The sequence below is a fragment of the Podarcis melisellensis genome (genome assembly GCF_964234715.1).
Source record: "Podarcis melisellensis genome assembly, chromosome: 9".
Classification (NCBI taxonomy): Eukaryota; Metazoa; Chordata; class Lepidosauria; order Squamata; family Lacertidae; genus Podarcis; species Podarcis melisellensis.
This window is the reverse complement of record NC_138541.1, coordinates 74,970,120-74,992,389: the sequence shown is the minus strand read 5'-3', so window position 1 is coordinate 74,992,389 and position 22,270 is coordinate 74,970,120. Positions and strand designations below refer to the sequence as shown.

Sequence of the window (22,270 nt, the reverse complement as noted above, 5' to 3'; positions counted from 1 at the left end):
GGGCATGGCTTTGGCATCTGTGAAGGATGGGTCAGGGTTTGGGTGATCTGTAAGGAGAAGGAATTGGGGCATGGGTAGCCGGGGGGGCAGTTGCCCCCCTAGATCAAGTAAAACAATAGAAATACTTAACTAACTGACCAACTAACTGTCCCCCCCCCCCAAGTCCTGCCTGCCCCTAACAAAAATCCTGGCAATCTCCATAGATTGGTGGAGGTGTAAAGGGAGGGGATGGCCAGGGAGGGGTTTTTTGTGGTGTTGGTAAGCAACGTGAGCACAGCCTCTAGCAGTTTTGTAAATTGCAGGCTGCAAAGGCTCCTTTAAAGATCTATGTCTATTACAGTGGTACCTCGGGTTACATATGCTTCAGGTTACATACGCTTCAGGTTACAGACTCTGCTAACCCAGAAATAGTACCTTGGGTTAAGAACTTTGCTTCAGGATGGGAACAGAAATCATGCAGCGGCAACGGGAAGCCCCATTAGCTAAAGTGGTGCTTCAGGTTAAGAACAGTTTCAGGTTAAGAACGGACCTCCGGAACGAATTAAGTACTTAACCCGAGGTACCACTGTATATGTTTTCTGGTTCCTCAATCTACTTTCCCTCCCCTTCCCTGGACTTTCTATGCATTAGTACTTAATGATGAGATCCGAGAATGAGTTTTGGAAATGACTTAACTCTCTCGGCTGCTGTCTGCATTGCCACCTAGTGACTAAAGTGCAGATTTAACCTACAATATTGAATCTTTAATACGGTATGTAAAGTTACACGAACTGATGATGAGAGTTCTTCCTGAGCTAGTTACAGACCATAAGTTGTTTCTGCATTTTCATGGACATTCAGATTTGGCATCCAATCACTGAACTCACTCTCAAAGCAGAAGTTATACATTTAATATTTTTGGGTAGGCAGATGGTTTCGATGTGTAAAAATGGTTTCAATGTGTTAAAATTCTATCTAATATGCTGCAATTTGAAGCAGTCACGTTTTAATTTATTTCATTACAACCTGTCCCCCCACCCTCCACCTTTGTTTTCCAGCTCAGTGTCAAACCCCATCAGAAAATAAAGGTAAGATATCTGTTTTTGTTCTAAATACTGAAAAATCTTCCCAGATTTTCTCACACAAAGAGAGACAAAAATGCCCATATTTCACTCAGAGTAATTAATGCTACTGCTTCACCCCATGTAGGAACTTGGCCAACATATCTATGAACCTCTTCATATTCAACATAGGGGGTGCTTTGCCATATCACTATTTACCTTCCTGAAGAATAATAATAATAATAGTGCTCATGGAATCCTTGTTTTAAAACAGCTGTCCTGGATCCCAGTTTGCTTCTGGGCCCAATTCCATGTGCCAACATGTTTAAAGCTCTAAACAACCTAGATGCCTCAGTCCTGTGAAGAGTTTCCAGACAAGCCACTAATTAATAAATTCAAGGAAAGTGCTATGTTTAATACTAGATTGTTTTAGGTAGAAGACTTAACAAGAAACATTTGTTTACTTATCTCCTGATTTCTTACAGCAACATGTGTGGACATCAGCTTGGGATCCTGCAATGATGTGTCCTACTCAAAAACAATTTTCCCTAATTTGCTGGATCAGAAGTCCAGAGGAGTGATTGAATACAGCTCCGAATATATCTTGATGAGTGTGCTCCATAACTTGCTGCAGGGAGAATGCAATCCTGATCTAAGGATTCTAGGCTGCTCTATTATGGCCCCAAAATGTGAAGAGGGAAAAATTGTTAAGCCTTGTCGTAAAGTTTGTGAAGCTCTGAGGAAAAATTGCCTTCCTGCCTTTGATGCGATTGACATGGCATGGCCATATTTCTTAGACTGTGATCGCTTTTTCGTCGATGAAGTAGAAGGATGCTTTGATCCATTAGCAAAGCTGCGAGGTAAGGACCAAAGCCATGTCTGCATGTTGTATATTAGGCTGCGACGATCAGATCCAGTCAGCAGGCCTAGAAATTTGGCATGTCCTTGTAAATAAAAGGCCTAAAGGCCCTGGCCACAATCCAAAGTACTGTATTTTTTGCTCTATAAGACTCACTTTTTCCCTCCTAAAAAGTAAGGGGAAATGTGTGTGCGTCTTATGGAGCAAAGGCAGGCTGCGCAGCTATCCCAGAAGCCAGAACAATAAGAGGGATCACTGTGCTGCGATCCCGCTTGCTGTTCTGGCTTCTGAGATTCAGAATATTTTTTTTCTTGTTTTCCTCCTCCAAAAACTAGGTGCGTCTTGTGGTCTGGTGCGTCTTATAGAGCGAAAAATACGGTATTTATGTTTGTAGCCTACAGAATAATTCCTACCAATATAATTCCAGCGTATTAGGGACTTTGACTAGAGGTCAACTGAGTTACTCATTTTGTTACAATTGAATATTGGTTGCTGAAATCAACTTGTTTCAACCTGAGCTGAATCAGATGATGCATTTGTCATCTGGATTGCCAATCAGCCAGTCTTTTAAGAAGGAAAGCGGAGATGTCAGTCACATAATTAGATATGTAGTTGATAATTTATGCACGAATAAACTAACCAGATTACTGGCATAGCCTGTAGAAAACTACCTTGGGTTGACATCTGTTTAGGTCCATGTAAATCAGTCCTGAATGAAATAAAGTATTTGGTGTCCAGTTGGGACAAAGAGGTATCACTCTAGCTAAAGGAACCAAGATTTTATGTCTTCAAGCATGAAGATCTCTTTTGTAACCATTTTCATACTTCACAACACAACAGCCATGTGGGGTAGGCTAGCCTGAGAGCTGGTGATTGATCCAAGACAGGAAGTGAGCAAAACAATGATGAATTAAGTGGAAGTGAGTTTAAAATGTAAAACTGTATATGCTCAGATTATTTTCATTTTGGTTATTAGGCTTGAAAAATGTTTTTTGCTTTGGTGTTTTGTTAAAATTTGTGAAACTCTGCAGGCTCAGATCACTTTTTTGTAGTCCACAAAATCTTATGCCACAACAAACTTGTTAGTCTTTAAGATGCTACAAGACTTGTTTTATGATATTCCAAATGCCTCTGAGACGTTCACAAACAGAGCATGATGGAGAAGAAGGTCTCCTGGACATAGTTCTCAGAGACATATTTTCCTTAGGGACCAGTCTGCCAGCAACCCAGGGGACAAGATGACTTAACATGGGGTAAGTGTGATCCTAAAATAGAATATTAACCACCTACTTACAATTGGGTATCATGTTTGATTTACACATATCTTTTCATTTCTTTGAATTACATTTGTCCCAATTGTGTTATGTCCTCAGATGTTGGCATAATCTTCTACATGGGCATAAAAATTAGTGAGCAAACGCAGCTACATCAATTTTCTTGCATTGCAGGGGAAACTGAATTTGTGGAAGATGCTCCCAGTGAGGTTCCTACTTTCATTCAGTTCACCCACCACTCGTACTCACAAATGGTGAGAGAATTGAAAAAGGTAGCATCCAGATGTTCCCACATTGCTAAATTGTACAGTATCGGCCGCAGCTTTGAAGGGAAAGACCTCTTTGTGATTGAGTTTTCTACTAGTCCTGGACACCATGAATTGCGTGAGTAATGGACACTAGAGGTATATGAAATTTGTTCAGAGTATTGGCGTTGCTTGAACCATGGCAAACTGGAAAGAATACTTCTGTCCCTTACTGTTAACTACACTAGGGATTGAGACCTGCATCAGCGAATAACGACTAAATTAAATTATTTTGCTGTTTGGTAATAGCAGTGTTCAATTGCTGTAATATTTATAGAATGAGCATGCCAAATAACCATAAATGAACTATTGACTTATTGCATGTTTATACCAGATCCTATTTCCACCCTCCAGCAGTGGCGTAGTGGGGGTTGCCAGCACCAAGGGTGCACCTGCTCTGTCCGAAACAGAGCCTACCCACCCCAGGAAAATACTCTTTGGTGGTGGCACGCCTGTGCCTCTCACCTTGAGGCATGAAAATGTGGGATGTGAAACACAAGAGCAATCAAGTACAACATTCCTAGAGTGAACATGTTTACACATGGGGGGGAACGTTTGTCCAGCCAGCAGGTAAACTTCCTGTTTCCTTCTGGGGTGGGACAGACTTCCTCTGCAAGTGACTAGAGGCGGGTGTGGCCTTACCTGTGCAGGTAATGACAAAAGTACAGGGCAGGGCAGCCATCTCTCTTTCACTACATGCATCAAAGAAGCAACATCTGCTTAGCCAAAGATGCCCTCTTGGCTTCCAGCCAAGAGAGGACAAAGGGACTGTCTCTTTATGGAATAGTTCCCAAGTATATGTTACTTTTCTAAGCTAAGTCTGCCTTCTGGGATCTGATTGCGAACAGAATGTGTGAGTAAACCTCTTTATACTTTTATAGAAGACTTTATACTTTTATAGAAGACGTGTCTTATCCTTTATGAGGGAATAAGGGGAAAATACCAGAACAGTTATTATAGAGGCTTTGGTGAGTCTGAGCAAACGCATCCGCTGCAAGTTTGAAAAGGGGAATGTTACTCTGCTAAATTGTGAACTTGTTAACACAAGTTGGAAAAGGATATAATCAGACAATATATCCTCTCCTGCATCCCTGAACATTCTCACAGAAAAGGCCAGTCTGGGGCAGGGAGAGATCAAATGTCTCCCAGTGGTTCTTACTTTGGCAGTTTGTGACAGACACCTTGATAAGGGCAACACAAACCACAGTGGCCACTGAGCCAAGTCTCACAGTCTGTTTCTTGAAAGTCATCTTGAAAGCCAGATAAAACATATCTTGGTTCATCTCTTCACAGTTAAGCCAGAGTTTAAATACATCGGCAACATGCATGGAAATGAAGTTGTGGGCAAAGAATTACTGATCTACCTTGCCCAGTATTTGTGCTCTGAATACCTTACTGGGAATTCCAGAATCCAGACGCTGATCAACAACACTCGAATTCATCTCCTTCCTTCCATGAATCCAGATGGATATGAACTCGCAGCAGAAGAGGTCAATACCTAGCAGGGGATCGGGCAGAACCTTTGTTTTGTTTTGAAAAAATATAGTGCTAAAAAAAATAGTGCCCAAGGTGTCTTAACGATGAATTCACAAAACAATATTTAAAAAACTAAAAGACCTCTTTTGCTTTTCTTTGGCAATAGTGTATGATTTGCATTTTTTACCTGAGTCATCCGGAACAATTTATTTCGGGGTGTGTGGGGCGGCTGATGTGTAGATCCTTCTGCCTCTTGGCAATGGCGTGGCGTGGGTTGTCAGCACCCGGGGCAAGGCAAGTAATTTGCGCCCCCTAACCTGTGGAGAGTGAGTGAGCCAGGTAGGGGCAGAGAGCTGCGAGTGCGAGCGTGCCCCCCCAGATGTTGCGCCCTGTGCGGCCGGCCCCCCTGCACCCCCACGCTACGCCACTGCCTCTTGGTCAGGAGTTTGTGGTCAGCAGTTCCTTCAGCTCTGTAAGGCTGTAGCACCCAAGCTCCCCCCCCCCATAATCCCAGGTAGAAGGAGATCCTGCAACGTTAATATGTTGTGTCTTCTCCAGTTTTCAAAGATATGTGCAGGAAGATGAATCAAAGGAGATACTTTTGGAATTGCCATCACCCATCTCCTCCCCTCTGCTTCCCCCAAGGTAAAATTCCTCCCCTTAGTGACCAGGGCAAAGTAGTGCAGGCAGGAGGCCCCCTCAACCACCCCAATATCGGAACTGACCATTTGAGTTTTCTACTCCATTTTCAGGGCAAGCAGGCCCACTTCTAGCTGTGACTATTTTGTTTAGATTACATGTTAGTTGCTGTTGCGGCTCTTCTGGATTTTCTCTGGTGCTTCAGGGCACCGTCTCAAAGTAGCACCAGAGTTGTGGAGCTTATCCTTTTGTTCACTGCTTGACCAGGGGGCTGGCTACAATGGATGGACAAATGGGAGACAAACAGCGCAGAATCTGGATCTTAACAGGAACTTCCCAGATTTGACGTCTGAAGCTCACAGGCTATCAAGGATCCGAGGGGCTCGTACTGACCACCTCCCAGTTCCACAGTCTTACTGGTGGGGTAAGGTATGGATTGCAAAGGTTTATGAAACGTGCTCTATTTTATAGGCCATTAACGTAGTATCTAAACTGGTAAAGGTACCCCTGACTGTTAGGTCCAGTTGCGGAGGACTCTACGGTAGTGGCACTCATCTCGCTTTATTGGTTGAGGGAGCCGGCGTACAGTTCATGACTGAGCCGCTTCTGGCGAACCAGAGCATAGCACGGAAATGCCGTTTACCTTCCCGCTGGAGCGGTACCTATTTATCTGCTTGCACTTTGACGTGCTTTTGAACTGCTAGGTGGGCAGGAGCTGGGACCGAGCAACGGGAGCTCACCCCGTCGCAGGGATTCAAACCCCAGACCTTCTGATCGGCAAGTCCTAAGCTCGGTGGTTTAGACCACAGCACCACCCACGTCCCCTAACATAGTATCTAATTGCACATTTAAAATATCCTTAGATCATCGAGGCTAAAATACCCTTTGGTGCATAGTCTGCCTTATTTTGGTAATGCGTGTCAAAATGACCTCAGTTCTTAATTTCATGAGCTACGGTGATATCCTTCTTTACACAGAGCATTTTCATTAAAATGTTACAGCGGTAATCTTCAGGCTGTGTTTTCCATTCATAAGATCTCAATGAGGCCATATTAAATGCATCTTAATGTGGTCACTTTAAAATGTTCTTCAGGTTGCCCCTGAGACGAAAGCTGTGATGAAGTGGATCAAATCTATCCCATTTGTCCTGTCTGCCAGTCTCCATGGGGGGGATCTGGTTGTTTCCTACCCTTACGATTACTCTGTACACCCCCTGGAAGAGAAAATGTTTTCCCCCACCCCCGATGAAAAGGTAATATTGCATGACAGACCCATTCGGAGTAATGCTAACCTGTGTGAATTTGCAAAATGGCTGACCAAAGAATTTGCTAAGAATTGCCTGACAAGAAAAGTGTGATAGTTCTACAAACAGCAATTGCTTGCATTTAAATGGCTCACCACGCACATCCATTGCAGTTTAGAACAAGAGTCATTGTATTTAAGAAGAAAATGGCTGAATCCATTGTCCCAGGAACGGCAAGTCTTAGTCCCCAGGATCAGCAGGAAACATTGAAAGAGCAGCTCCGAGTAAAATTAAAAGGCAACAGAAGGGGGCAGTAATGTCATTTTTATTTAGTCTGTCAGAAGAAGCCCTTTTACTCACTTTCTTTGGGGTTGCAACTCCCAAAGCATCTTTATTTAGAAGCCTATGGGATCTCCTTCCAAGTAAATTTGTCTAAGATTAGAGTGAGCTATTACCCTCTGAAGAACTTTAAAATGCACACTTCTCATTTTCCTCTTGTGCACTTTATTGCCTTAAATCACTGAATTACAAGAGAAATATTTCACTTTTATAAAATGCTCCCCACCCCTTTTAAGGCAATCATACATGTAGTATTATATATCTGGATTCACCACACCAAGCAGGTAAGATGTCTATAAGATGGAGCCCACGATATTTTGTGTGGATTCTCAGGGCCCAGGCATCATTTTGGGAAGGCCAGTATAGACTTGGAATATGGGTCTCTTCCCACACATATATCATAATCCTATCCTATACATTCAATCTCATGAGTCATGGAAGAAAAGTGTTTCTCCAAATTCTGAAATGACATTTCTAACATTTCTGAAATTGCACCATGGTTTGTCTACTAATCCCCAAAACACACACCTTTTTTCTTTACTATTATTTTGCTTTTTTGGGTTATTTTTGTAACTTTTGTGTTGGTCTCAGTAAAGGAATTATACCACCAATGTTTTGAATATCCCCCCCTTAATGGATTCACAAGGCTGCAAACATTTTAAAAAGCATGCCATTCCCTTCAAAGTTTTATTTTTATGGTCTTTTTTCATTGCAAAATCATGAATTATCTCCCAAAGGACAATTTCTTCTGGCAAATATATACTTGATAGACAAAATAGCTAAGTGACTCACAGAGCAATCCTATGCATTAGAGATTAGGCCCGCTTTGTTCAGTGGTGCTTACTTCCCCCTAAGTCAGCATGGCATTGCTGCCTTATCCACTCTGGGGTTCTGGTCAAGCACGTGCAGTTTTTAATGAGTGGCCCTTTACACTATTCGCAAGGCTGAATCTTTGCCAAAACAAACAAACAAACAAACAAACAAACAAACAAACAAACAAACAAACAAACATGAATAAGACAGTACAGCTCTATTCTCTCCTGTTTCTTGTGAGCTGTTTGAATGTGGTGATGCTAATGGTTCTATTACCTGTCTTTTGAAAGCATTAGACTGGAGTCACGTGATGCTTGCGGCCCATCGTCTTCATCATTTGCCAAAGACAGTCTCGACACTGAAATCATCTTATTCATCAACTTCCCTAGTTAGTGTATTACCCGAGTCAGACTGCAAAATGGCTTGTTTTTCTGAGAAAAGGCTAGAGGATTGTTGGTGTCGTTTAGCTCCCATTATTTAACTTCCTCACATTTTTGACTCCTTGACTGATATGTATAGCCAGTCCCAGAAACAGAAGTGTGCCATGTGAACGACACATTTGCTCACATAGATTTTGGGCCTGTGATTCCTACCAGCATCACTGGCTCTCACTGTCCCTGGTTATTGTGGGTGTTTGTCCCTTCCAGCGGCTGCATCCCTCTCCTGCTGTGCACAAGGAACCCAGGGGCTTGCAGTTCTTGAGAACACAAGCACAAATCTTTCTGTCTCTAGAGCTACAAATGCTAGCTTTTCTGCAGAAACACATTCTCCCTGTCCTAGACAAGGGTCCAGATGCACAACTCATTGTTTGGAAAGTTAGTTCTTCTTTCCTAACACAGAATCTGATTGATTGACTCCAGCAGATCTCACAATAGGTATGTAGATGTAGGTGTGGTACGCTGGTTTGACATCAGCGGATAGGAAGTGCCTACAGAGGGTGGTGAATACAGCACAAGATATTATGGGCTGTCCTGTGAATCCGCTGGATGAAATAGCAGAAGAACGTTGCCTCAGGAGAGTGAGGAAAATTCTCAGGGATGATTCACACCCTGGCCGGCACTTTCTTGATCTCCTGCCCTCAGGCAGAAGATATAGAAGCATGATTAGTCGCACCAACAGGGTAAAGAACAGCTTCTATCCGTGGGCTGTTAGGCTGCTGAATGAAAAGATAACAACAGGGCAACTGACTTTTGGGTTTGGTGGGTGTGCGTCAGTAAACGAGGGGAATTAAGAGTAAGAGAGCTGAGTGGGGGGTGATCGTGTAATCTCACTGTATACAAGTTGTACAAGTGACAATAAAGTATTTCAATATTTCAATTTCAATAGATACTGGAAAAATAATTTCCCATGAAGCATGATCTGCAATTTAGTCAGTTTGGACCAGGCTTTGCTGGTACACCTGATGATAGAGTCAAGGGCTCCCACAGTTTGATCAAGTGCTGGAGCCAATTCAAGACTGGATTCACCTAACCTGAATGTTCTGCTGCCTAATCCCAGATGTGTTGGATTGTGCTGTAGCCATTCAGTCAGGAGGAAAATGCATGCTGTCTTTCTCAGAGGCAACTTTGCCAGTTCTAGCGAGTCCTGGCATAGAGGAAGACCTGATAGCCTCATTTCAGTGCATGGAGCAGTCTGGGAGGCATTCTCTGACACCCTGCAGTGTTGGGTATCCAACTGAAAGGGGAGCTAGTCAGGCAGGAAGGGGCATTGAGGGAGAGCTAAGGACACAGTGTCCCTCAGCCCAACAGGGGATAAAGGTGGGGTGGGAGATACATTGGGTGGGGGCCCCAGGGCTAAGAAAGCGAAGCCCCCAACCCAAAAAGGGTGAGAGTCTCACCAGATAGCTCTGAAGGCATTTGTGACCCACAAAGAAGTAAGATAGGAACCCTCAGGATCTGTTTGCCCATTGTCAGCCTTGGCTTTTGGAGCCCAGAAAAATCTAGCCTTGTTCCTTATCCACAGCTGCTTCACACGCTACCCAGAAGCAAAAACAAAGAGAGTGTGAGCCACCTGCTTCAGGTTGTTGTGCAAAGGCAAAAACAGTTGACAAGGTTTTAGTTTGGCTCCAGGCAAAGCACCCCAACACCATCTTTACTGCTGCCACTTCTGGGTTCTATGTGACGTGGACCTCAAAATATAAACAAGGGGAAGCTTAATGCATTTTAGTCAACGGCCCGCAGCCTGCTTTGTCTGTGGTTAACCTAGAACTTGGAGTGAAATGTGCTTCACCAAGGGAGGCTTGCCTCTTCTTGCTGCTTCAGCCTGTCTGCCCTTCATCCAGAAGCTGCTCCTCAGCTGCAGCCCCTCTGCCGGCTGCCCGGTCACAAGTCCTTGGGCCTTGCTGTCTCCCCCTCTTAATCTCCACGGCACATGTGCTTCTTTGTGCCTCCATAGCATTTGCTGGTTTCTCTCCTCCAGACACTTCACCACCAGAATATTTTAGCTAGGCAAATGCACAGCTGAGTGCCTTTCTCTTAAGGTTTTTCAAAGGCTGTTAGCAGAATATCTGCAGTCTAGTACAACTGACATCAAACCAGGGCTGAAATAAGCCTTTTTAATTTATGCCAAGAGAACAGAGGTGCCCTGGAATGGGCATTTGTGACTTCGCTTGCCAGATCTATTCAAAGAAATGCTGAGCATTTAACACCTTTGGAAACCTATAAGAGAGGTTTTTAAACTTTGTTTTATACCATCACTGCTCATTGCCTAGAGAATATATTTTTATTAGGCAACTAATGAAAATAAGCGTAACAACCCGAAGCATTTGCAGTTAGAAATTGTGCTGCAGTTTAAAACACACAAATTCTAAGTGGTGGTTGGACACAGATGTGGAATCATTATTAATGACAATATGGTAATAAAAAAAATTAATGACCAAGAATCCTCACTCTGCTGATCACTGCATGCAAATGTAAAATTAAAATAGCAACAAAAACTTCACACAGAATAGACAAGGATCCAGGAGGGAGACTGACAATCAAGGTTCCTTTGTTGCACCTACAAATGAATCTCATCGGGTTCAAAACTAGACTGCTTCCTCTCTCTTTTTCATTCATTAAAAGAAGAATAAATGAAGTGAGCAACAGAAAGTAGCATGATAGGAAATTATACAGGATCAGAAACTGTAAAATTTTCTTGTTTTTCTCTTTTTATCTTTCTGTAAATGGCTTTGAAGGTACCCCCACCAACAATCAAACTCCATCTAAATTTAAATAAAAAAACCAGCAAGCCAGCCAAAACGTTATGCCAAACATTTTCAGCCCATTTAACTAGAATAGGCTGGGGGTGTTTCCCATAATATCCCAGTACTGGTGGGCTGCTGTGCAGGTCACAACCTGTTTGAAATGTCCAAATGCAAGTGATAACATCAGGAATTTAATGGGCATGTGCTTGCAACGTGTGTGTTTCAACAACTGGAAGGCAAACAGCATTTGGAGTAAATAAAAATAATTCAACTCTCTCTTGTTTTTTTAGATGTTCAAATTGCTGTCTAAAGCCTACGCAGATGCACACCCTGGCATCTCGGACAAGTCAGAAATGCGTTGTGGTGGGAATTTTGTGAAGCGAGGAGGCATCATAAATGGTGCTGAGTGGTACAGCTTTGCAGGAGGTACATCTCTTTAGCAATTTGATAACTCTGCAAGAACTCTGAAGTTTCTAATCTTCAATTCTCAAAGGAAATTTCAGTAAGGCTTTTGAGAAAGTCCTCCATAATAGTCTCAGGAGGAAGCTGGTAAAATGTGGGTTGAATGAGGAAGCTGTTAGGTGGATTTGTAGCTGGTTGACTGACTGAACCCAAAGAGTGTTCATTAATGGTTCCACGTAATCCTGGAAGAAAGTGACAAGGGTTCTGTCCTGGGCCTGTTGTTGTTCAACAACTTTATAAATGATTGGAAGAAGGAATTGAGGGGATGCTTATCAAATTTGTAGATGACACCAAACTGGGAGGGGTAGCTAATCCCACAGAAGACAGAATCAGAATTCAAAATGACTTTGATGGATTGGAGAATTGGGTACAAGCTAACAAAATGAATTTCAATATGGACAACTATAAGGTTCTGCGCTTAGGCAGGAAGAACCAGGTGCACAAGTCTATGATGGGGGACACCTGGCTTACTAGTTGTACATGTGAAAAGGACCTAGGGGGTCTTAGTGGACCACAAGCTTAACAGTGTGATGCAGCAGCAAGAAAAGCTAATGCTATTCTAGGCTGCATCAACAGAAGCATAGTGTCCAGATCAAGGGAAGTCATAGTACTACTCTATTCTGCTTTGGTCAGACCACACCTGGGAATACTGTGTCCAATTCTGGGCACCACAATTTAAGAAGGATATTGACAAGCTGGAATGTGTACAGAGGAGGGCAAGCAAGATGATCAAGACTCTGGCAACTAATCCTTACAAGGAGCGCTTGAAGGAGCTGGGTATGTTTAGCCTGGAGAAGGGGAGACTGAGAGGAGATACGATAGCCACCTTCAGATATCTAAAGGGCTGTCACATGGAAAAGGGAGCATGCTTGCTTTCTCCTGTTCCAGAGGGTAGGACCTGAATCAATGGTTACAAGAAAGGAGATTCCGTCTAAACATCAGGAAGAACTTTCTGACAGTAAGAACTGTTCAGCAGTGAAACAGACTCTCTCACAAGAGGTGCTGGACTCTCCATCCTTGGAGGTTTTTATAGGTTGGATGGCTTTAGCTGAGATTCCTGCATTGCAAGGGGTTGGACTAGATCACGCTTGGATCCTTTCCAATTCTAATATTCTATGAAACAGACTCTTAAGATGGACAAACCACACAATATTTTCACATATTATGGCAATTCTTAGAATTCCATGGGTCAGTGTCATCGTAGTGTCAATGAAGCTATTGCGAGTTGAGAAAGAGAAACTTTGGCTAAGGGTGCTGATTTGTTATTTATTTCATTTCTATCCCACTTTCCCATCCAAGGAGCTCAAGGTGGCTCTCCTGCTCCTCATTTAATCCTCACAAAAAGAACCCTGTGATGTTGGGTTGAAATAACGACAGACAGGTAGCGAGCGTCATATGGGAGGCACCTCTCGAGCATGTCTCGGGGAGTCCCTTTTATTGAATATTACAGCATTGCCACGTATGTGCTTGTTGCTGATTGGTTAACACAAATACAATACAAGGGTTGCATATAAGCATTAATCACCAATAGATTAAAGGGTGGGAAAGGGAACACAGAATTGGACAGGCGTGAAAACCTCCTTATTAAACTTTTACTAGTGATTGATATAGCATTCATCCCTAGATGTGGTCAACTATGCATTAAGAACGGGTCAGGTACAATGTTTTCCTGAACTCAATGTGAACTGAACATTCTAAGGTGGTGAGTGAATGTCTTAGTATTAGAATGGTTTGTGCAGCTTTATGTACAGAAGCGAAGCTTAGGAGCAAGACTTCCCATCAGGCCACAGTCATGTGCAAGACTTCCCATCAGGCCACAGTCATGTGTAGAATCATAGCATCCCATCACTGTGAGGTAGGTTAGGCTGAGAGGAAGTGACCGGCCCAGGTTACCCAGCGAGCCTCATGTGGGGATTTGAATCTAAGGCTGGATCAACACTGATAAAAAAAAAACACACTAAGAAAAAAAGTTATATCTGTCAATGCAATTTCCCATTGGCTGCTGGTGTCGCATTTTTATACTGCATTTATAATGTTACAGCTCACCAGTATAGATTAGTCCTAAGGACTAGGTAGTCTCCCAAGTCCTAGTCTAATTCTCTAACTGCTACACCACACTGGCTCTAACGTAGGCTTGCCTAATCTGTGATCCATCACACCAAATGTATTAAAAGGGAGAGAATGATATATCTGCCAGCATTTCACAGATGGAAACGGTGATGTGTTTTTGTCTTACCAAGAATTACGTACTTCACACTGTTGACAAGACACATCACTACCTGCTTTGTTCGCTTGTTTTGCAATAAACTGTCCTCTGCTGAATTTAGAGCCAAAAGTGTGATTCACTGGAAGCAGGGAAATGCTGTGGACACATAATTACCCCACAATCTGTTATAGATAGTTCAAAATATCTTAGCAACTGTACAGTGTGAAACATCAACAATAACAATGTTTATATCCTGCCTCTTTTCTATAAAGAGATCCAAGGTGGCTTATGGATAAAACAGAAACAGCTAAAAGCATAGAAAAAAATAAAATTAAAAGCAATTAAACACTGATTAGTATTTAAATCAGTGCTTCTTTCAGGGGATACTTGAGGGTACACAGTAGTGGCACCTTGTTGTTGTTAAAAAGTGTGACGCTTACTGTAACAGCTTCATAGTGAGTACTGGCACCTATTTTTCTAGAAAACAGAGCACTGATTAAACACACAGACATATAAACACACACACATATAAAAGATATAGTAAAACATACAGATAATAACAACAAGAACATCACAACACCAGCCCTTTCCTTAAAAACAGTCAGGCAGAAATGGCAGGCTGTGCTGTATTTTTCACGCACAGATATTTATCTGCATGTGCACTAGAGACAAAGTGCATCCGTGCACCTCCTAAGAGCTCTAATCTTGACGAGGGAGCCGAACACTGAAGACTGACTACTCCAGCAATTCACCCTAACAAAAACGTAGCATCCCTAAGGGGAGAACGTAGGGGAAATGCTTTGCCAGGGATAGGAGCCAGACAATAGGCTCTTTCTCTGGCTGATACTGTGGGTGAATGGGAAGGTTTCTGAGGAATCGTTGTTCTTCAGGCATCTGTTTCCAGAACGGCTAATGAGACAAGAGAAAAGTGCGAGTGAACCAGACGATTTCAAGCTACACTGGACTCACCTCCCATGTTGAGCCATGACTATCTGAATAGGGAACTGGGCATTTGGAAAGGACTGAAGAAGTCCTAGTGGAGCCTGGAAGTCTCTCCCCCACCCTAAGTGAGACCTCCTGTGTACCAGGAAGCGGAGAGACTGCTACCCACTTGGCACAGAGATAACCACAGTGGATTGTGGGATCCATTCCAGATGATACAAATCCATTCCAGAGTTTTGGCAGAACAGAATGAACTCACAGAGGTATAGAATGATAGAGTTGGAAGGGACCCCAAGGATCATCTAGTCCAACCCCCTGCAATGGCGGAATCTCAACTAAAGCGTCCATGGCAGATGGCCATAATTCCTCCCAAATTTTCCAGAGTGGAACTCTAAATCCCTACTTAAGTCATATTCATTTTTCACATGACTATGTGAATCTACATTGATTAGAATGTGATTCTGTTCCAAATATAATCTCCCATTTTCTGTTCCACATTCACACAATGTGGCAGCTAGACTGGTGACTGGGAGTGGCCACCAAGACCATATAACACTGGTCCTGAAAGATCTTCATTGGCTCCCAGTACGTTTCCGAGCACAATTCAAAGTGTTGGTGCTGACCTTTAAAGCCCTAAACAGCCTCGGTCCTGTATACCTGAAGGAGTGTCTCCACCCCCATCGTTCAGCCCAGACACTGAGGTCCAGCACTGCGAGAAGTGAGGTTACAGGGAGCCAGGCAGAGGGTCTTCTCGGTGGTGGCGCCTGCCCTGTGGAACGCCCTCCCAGCAGATGTCAAGGCAATAAACAACTATTTTACTTTTAAAAGACAACTGAAGGCGGCCCTGTTTAGGGACGTTTTTAATGTCTGATGCTGTATTGTTTTTAATATTCAGTTGGAAGCCGCCCAGAGTGGCTGGGGAAACCCAGCCAGATGGGCGGGGTATGATGATGATGATGATGATGATAGAACTAAACCCTGGGAGGCTCCAAGTTGCTTTAGTGTCGTATCAAAATGCCCCCACCAAATACCATTACTGATGAACCTTCCAATCTTCCTCTTTTCAAGGAATGGCAGATTTTAATTACCTTCACACAAACTGTTTCGAAGTTACGGTGGAGCTTGGCTGCGAGAAGTTTCCCCTGGAAGAAGAACTGTATTCACTCTGGCAGCAAAACAAAGAAGCTCTTCTGAAGTTCATAGAAATGGTAGAGTTTCTTGTGACTTCTTTCTTTCTCCTTCCTTTTACTGAGTTGCTCACCAAGGATGGTTTGTGACACGATTTGACTCAAGGGACCCAGCTGCCTTTTCCACAAATGGGCTGCAATTAGCAGTCCACAGATAACTCTGATGTAACTTCCTCCCTTATTTGAGATTATAGCTGAAGACATAGGGCAAGCAGTGTCCAAATTCCTGCTGTCAAGCCAGTTACATGTGCTCCCTTTTCATTCTGTTCATCCTGGGCAGGACCGGCATGTCCATGAGGCAAACTGAGGCAGCTGCCTCAGGTAGCAGAATCCAAGGGGCACTGCCATGAGCCCCCATCGCCACCACTGCCAGAGAAGTGAGGAGAAGCAGTTGAGCTCTACAGCTCTTTGATTCTAATGTGTAGTGCAGACAGTGTGTTTTTTTCTGGGTGTGCTGAAGGATATGCAGTACAGGCAGTTTTTTTCTAGAAGAAAAGCAATAAATTCAAATATCATTTTTACAGTCTTTTTTGTGTAGGGCACTTCAGAACAGACCTTCTTGAAACCCTTATTTGGGGAGACTGCAGCTTATGTTTTTCAAGCAAATGCTCTCTTAGATCAGTGGCCTGGCAAGTCTACCAGAACAATAAGTGGCTGCAAAATTAGGAGCAACAAGACATCCCTTTCCAGGTCATTAGCAGGTATCTGTTGTGTATTGTTCTGAGGAGCCTGGTCATAATAGGGATTTAAAGTAGTTAGGAATATGCCCGTTTCCCTTAACGGGCATTAAGTTACTCCTCATTAAGCATCCCTGTTTTATTTGCAGTATCATCCTTCAATACAAAGTCCAGTCCAGACCCATAAATTTATTTTTATTTTACAGCTGATCTGCTTTAGAGAATCCAAATGGGACTCACTCGAGACAAAAGGGTCTGCGAATAAATGAGCCCCTAATAGAGATGACAGAGTCAAGTCACTTTGATTGTGTTTAGCCATAGGCCATTGTAACAAAACACTGACCTCACCCAGTAAAGTCTGGGAAGCACTGGCAGAGGAACGGGAGTGCGGAGGGAGCGGATCACCCCCGGCGCCACTATTCCGGTAGGGTGCCATTGCAGCAGGGTCCCTGGACACACACCACACCCCCCCATGCGCCAGGCGCCATGCCCCCAGAACACGCACCACACCCTCACGTGTGGCGTGACTCGGCCCCAAGATGCGCGACACATCCCTGCGGGCCTCACCCCTGGGATGTGCATTATGCCCCCGGGGGCGCTAGCCGTGCCCCCACCTGCTCTCCACCCCCAGTAGTGGAGCATGCAGCTGTGCCACTCCTGGAAAGAGCTCTGAATATAGCACGCAGGGAAGCATTAAACCAAGGAAATTTCCTGAACAACCGCGGGTCCTCTCAGTCAAAACTTTTGTCTCATTCTGCGCCCGCTCCCCATTCATCGCAAAAAGGGCCACTCTGTGCATCGTAGATAAATCTTCACATGATAATCAATCCTAAACATTCCTGGGCTCAACCACCTTTTTGAAGTTCAGTGGATGGTATTGTGCCATCTCATAAAGTTTCACCCGAAACAGAAATGTAGATTGATGGATCTCGCAGCAATAGATGGAAATCCACTCTCTGCTCTGTGGCAACCCCTTGGGGGAAAGCCTTAAAAGGTAAAGGTAGCCCTGCCCGTACGGGCCAGTCGTGTCCGACTCTAGGGTTGTGCGCCCATCTCACTTAAGAGGCCGGGAGCCAGCGCTGTCTGCAAACACTTCTGGGTCACGTGGCCAGCGTGACAAGCTGCATCTGGCGAGCCACCCGCATCCCATTTTTTTATTCACCAACGTCTCTCTTTTGTTCAATAAGCAGCAATTAACTTTATAGCGAAGTAAAAATTAGAAACATGAGCTATTTACAGGCCATTTACAAAAATGTAAGATAGCATCCAAACACAGTTACTATTTTTTCAAGTACACAATTTTTCATAAAACCATGGAAGATTGGGGGAGAATGAATAACTAATGAATTTGTAACATTGAAGAAGTTGCACCCATCATCAAAACCTGATGAAAATTCAGTTAGTTCTGTCCTGCACTTTTCTGTCTTCACATCTACTTTATGTCAAGAAGATGGAGAAACATGGACATTATTGGAATACACTCTCTCTTGCAGACAACAGCCCGGGCCCAAGCAGCAACTTTATTTGTAGTTTCAAACAAGGTTGATGGGGCTGATCAGTTGGTTTTACTCAGTCCTGGGTTGAATATACATTCCCCTGCAGGCCTGACAAAGTCACTCTAGAGTGTCTGCTGTGGCTGTAGACACCAGTGTAGGAGAGACATGTTTTGTTGCAGCTGGAACAGATGAAACATCCAGAAGTGTTGCTACAGGTGCATGATGGCATTTCTTCTCACCTCCCAGAGGTCATTCCTCCTCTGGTCACTGCACAACATGAGTCTCTGTCTCTAGGCACTGTGGTTGTCTGTAAGGGATTCCCACATGGTGGGGGGTGATGTTGCCAACCTTCATGTCATGTTTGCAGACATCTCTGCCTTCTTCTTTGGCGATCCCCGTAGCCAAGTAAGATTGTCTTCCATAAACATGGTTTTAACAATGAGTCCGTAAGTGACTGTAGAGGCCAATTCTGGATCCACGCATCCTTCCACAAGTGGGGACATAGGCTTCCGGGCAGGAGTAACACAGAGTTGGTCTCCCAATGGGCCAGCTTCCTGCAGATCACATCCTTGGGGATCCTACCATCTTCTATTCTGTGGATAGGACCAGGCCAGTGTAGACGTCGCTGAGACAGAAGGGTGAACATACGGGGAATGTGGCCTCAAGAGAGCACATCTTTAAGACTGCCCTGCCATGTAATGCCCAAAATCTTCTAGACGCAGTGCATGTGGAAGGTGCTGAGATGTCACTCCTAACAGTTGTAAGTTGCCTACATAAAGCAGCATGCTCAACACACAAGCCTGGTTGACCTTCATCTTGTTATTGGATATAGGCATCACATTCTCCCATACCCTTTTGGAGAGGTGAGCCATTACCGTAGCTGCCTTGCCAATATGCTTGTCCAGCTGTTGGTTATGATGGAGCCTATGTAGACAAAATTGTCTACCGTGTGCGGTCAACAGTGCTGATGTGTGGGGTGCTGGCGGTGTCCTGACCCAGGATGTTGGTCTTTGCCAGGCTGGTGGTAAGGCTGAACTCCCCAAAGACTTGGGGAAATGGTTGATGAGTCTCTGTAGAGCTTCCTCAGAGAGCGCTGTCAAGGCTGTGTCATTTGCAAACAAGACCTCTTGGATAAGGACTTTTGTCTGGGTGTGGGTCATGACTGAACAGACCCTCGTCGCTCCTCAAATGAAAGTCCACACTGTCTTCAGTTGAGCTGAAGGCAAAAGAGATCAGCAGGGAGAAGAATATGCTAAAGAGAGTTGGGATGAAAACACAACCCTATTTCACACCATACAATTAAAATCATAAAATAAAAACCGCAAACAACCACAGAGGTAAAATGCCATTAAACTCTCACTACATATTCAGATTTTAATGGTGCTAGTGAGGAATAGATACAATAACTTACTTTATTACCACCTGTTAAAATTGCTGTCTCTTTCTTTGTAGGCTCATCGTGGAATAAAAGGAATTGTATCTGACAAATTTGGAAACCCGATAAAGAATGCCCGAATTTCGGTCAAAGGCATCCGTCATGATATACTTGCAGGTAATAGAATTGGATGGAGAAGCAAATTAAGGCCTGAAACTTTGAGGTGGGGTTCATCTGAATATCACGATATTCTTTTTTCATTTCGAATACAGTAATATTTTATTAATTGATTCACTTATGCAACAACTTCTTTACCTTCAAGTCAATTTACAAAATCCAAAAGCAATAAAATGACTTGGACATTAATTGTAACTAATAAATTAAACTATCAAAATACAGTAGTTCCTCGGTTTATGAACTTAATCCGTTCTGGAAGTCTGTTCTTAAACCGAAACCGTTCTTAAACTGAAGCGTGCTTTCCCTAATGAGGCCTCCCACCACCGGTGCCCTTCCACCGTTCAGCTTCCATTCTTAGACTGAGGTAAAGTTCGCAAACTGGGACACTACTTCTGGTTTTGTGGCGTTCGTAAACTGAATAGTTCGTAAACAGGGCTGTTCTTAAACCGAGGTACCACTGTATCAAAGGAAAGATCAAAACAAGGGAAAAGCCAATGTGATGCTCTCCAGATGTTGGATTGCAGTTCCCATCAGCTCTGACCATTGGCCATGCTGACTAGGACCGATGGAAATTGTAGTCGCTTCAGGCAGTGGAATCTGTGTGTGGAATCTGTCCATCTGTCCCTGCCACCACAGCAGAACTCACAGAACTCTTGTGGGAGTCTTGACACCAGTAGGTGAAACTTTGGGGTGGCAAAGTAGGATGGGCTGCCCCTGATTGTAGGGCAACAACATTTTGGGCGCCACAGGTTCCCTCAGCCTGTGTGAGAATAACATGGAAAGAAGCAACCCTGTCTGTGGTTCTCCAGTCTTGGTCTCAAACTACTATAAAGGTTTAATAGTGACAGGAAAGTCAAATGAGCATGGTTTCAAACTAGAACTGAGATATGAATTTCAACAGGGACAAATATGACGTATTTTTCGCCCTATAGGAAGCACTTTTCCCCCTCCAAAAATGAAGGGGAAATGTGTGTGCATCCTATGGGGTGAGTGCAGGCTTTCGCTGAAGCCTGGAGAGCGAGAGGGGTTGGTGCGCACCGACCCCTCTCACTCTCCAGGCTTCAGGAAGCTATCCGCAAGCCTTGGGAGCCTGCGGGAGTTCCCGCTGGACTCCCCAGGTTTGCGGATAGCAGCCTGCATCCCGAAGCCTGGGGCGCGTTGAGCAGTGCGCCCTGGGCTTCGGGCAGATATCCGAAAGCCTGGGGAGACCGGCGGGAGTTCCCGCAGGCTCCCAAGGCTTGCGGATAGCAGCCTGTTCTGGGGGCTGGGGTCGGGAGAAGCTCGGGCTTCCCCAGCCCCGTGCCTGGGTGGGGGGGAAATATATATTTCTTCTTTATTCCCCCCCCCCAAAAAAACTAGGTGCGCCCTATGGGCCGGTGCACCTAATAGGGCGAAAAAAACGGTAAGTTTCTGCACTTAGGCAGGAAGAACCAGAGTGGGGGCTTAAAGCTGGGTCCCCTCCGTCCTAGTCTACGACTACATTATACCATCTCCAGAGCACCTCACTTTCAATACATCCTATACTACTGAAATAGACCAATGAATATGCATATGTGGAAGTATCATTCTATAATGTTTGAAAATTTAAAACAAGACATTTGTTTCCTTTAGCTGCCGGCGGAGACTACTGGAGACTGCTGCCTCCTGGTACATATGTTGTCAGTGCTCAAGCTCGTGGCTACAGTAAAGTCCTGAAGAAAGTGACTTTGCCTGCCAAGATGACCAAGGCTGGACGGGTGGACTTTGTCTTGCGACCCCTCCTTAGTAAGCCCCCTCGAATCGGCCATGGGGCCATGGGCACAGCATATGAGCGTTATGACCCACTGGAACACTTTGACCCTCATGCTCAACATGCCCAACCAGAACCAAGAGATGATGGAGGGCAGTCTGTCCAGCCGAGAGAAAAACCCTGGTGGTGGTCTTACTTCAGCTCTCTTGATCAACACAAACCTTTGTGGCTGCTTAAACATCACTAAACTGTTCTATGTCGCACTCTTCATCTGAGCACACTAGCAGTAAATTGCATTTCCAGCTCTACTTTTGATGATAACAGAAGTATTTGAATCCGATTCCATTGTGAATATAACATTCCCTTGCTTTCCCCCTCCCTGCATTTTCTTTACTTCAAAATACAAAGAAAATATTAAAATTAGTATGCTCTTAAAGCTGGATGTAGCGGTTAATATTCCCTAGTACTGTGCTTCCCTTGTGCCATTGTTGTTAATCATCAGATTTATTATTTATTAGGACCCTAAAGTACCTGAAGAGAAATCTTTCTGATCCTTTAATGCATTTTCATACATGTCTTAACACATTCATTACTGCGAGTGAAAACACCCTTTAGGAAAAATTGGAAAAGCCTTTTCTTCTATACACATTACTTCTACTTAACTTGATACATTAATTTCCCCATCTGAAATGGTTTCTTAAAAAATATCACTTAACGTCTACATTGGTTTCCATGTAGGCCTTTGAAAAGTATGAAAGAAGAGATCCTCATTTAAGCCGGCAATGACTTAAATGGGGTAGCCGGATTCTTTCAGACTGAAAAGGACATCATGCTCTTGCTGAAACGA

General features: G+C 43.9%; 1 protein-coding gene across 1 annotated transcript in view; it reads left to right on the top strand.

Moving 5' to 3' along the window:
• The window catches only part of CPZ (carboxypeptidase Z), a 32,607-nt gene extending 10,748 nt beyond the window's left edge, over nucleotides 1–21,859 (top strand). Inside the window, exons 2-11 of the mRNA XM_081925636.1 lie at nucleotides 1,038–1,067; nucleotides 1,526–1,900; nucleotides 3,348–3,557; nucleotides 4,772–4,968; nucleotides 5,861–6,022; nucleotides 6,687–6,845; nucleotides 11,463–11,598; nucleotides 15,851–15,990; nucleotides 19,595–19,694; nucleotides 21,306–21,859. Of these exons, the coding sequence (XP_081781762.1) occupies nucleotides 1,038–1,067; nucleotides 1,526–1,900; nucleotides 3,348–3,557; nucleotides 4,772–4,968; nucleotides 5,861–6,022; nucleotides 6,687–6,845; nucleotides 11,463–11,598; nucleotides 15,851–15,990; nucleotides 19,595–19,694; nucleotides 21,306–21,670 (1,874 nt within the window). The 3' untranslated portion in view covers nucleotides 21,671–21,859. The remainder of the gene's footprint in view (nucleotides 1–1,037; nucleotides 1,068–1,525; nucleotides 1,901–3,347; nucleotides 3,558–4,771; nucleotides 4,969–5,860; nucleotides 6,023–6,686; nucleotides 6,846–11,462; nucleotides 11,599–15,850; nucleotides 15,991–19,594; nucleotides 19,695–21,305) is intronic.
• The last annotated feature ends 411 nt before the right edge of the window (nucleotides 21,860–22,270 follow it).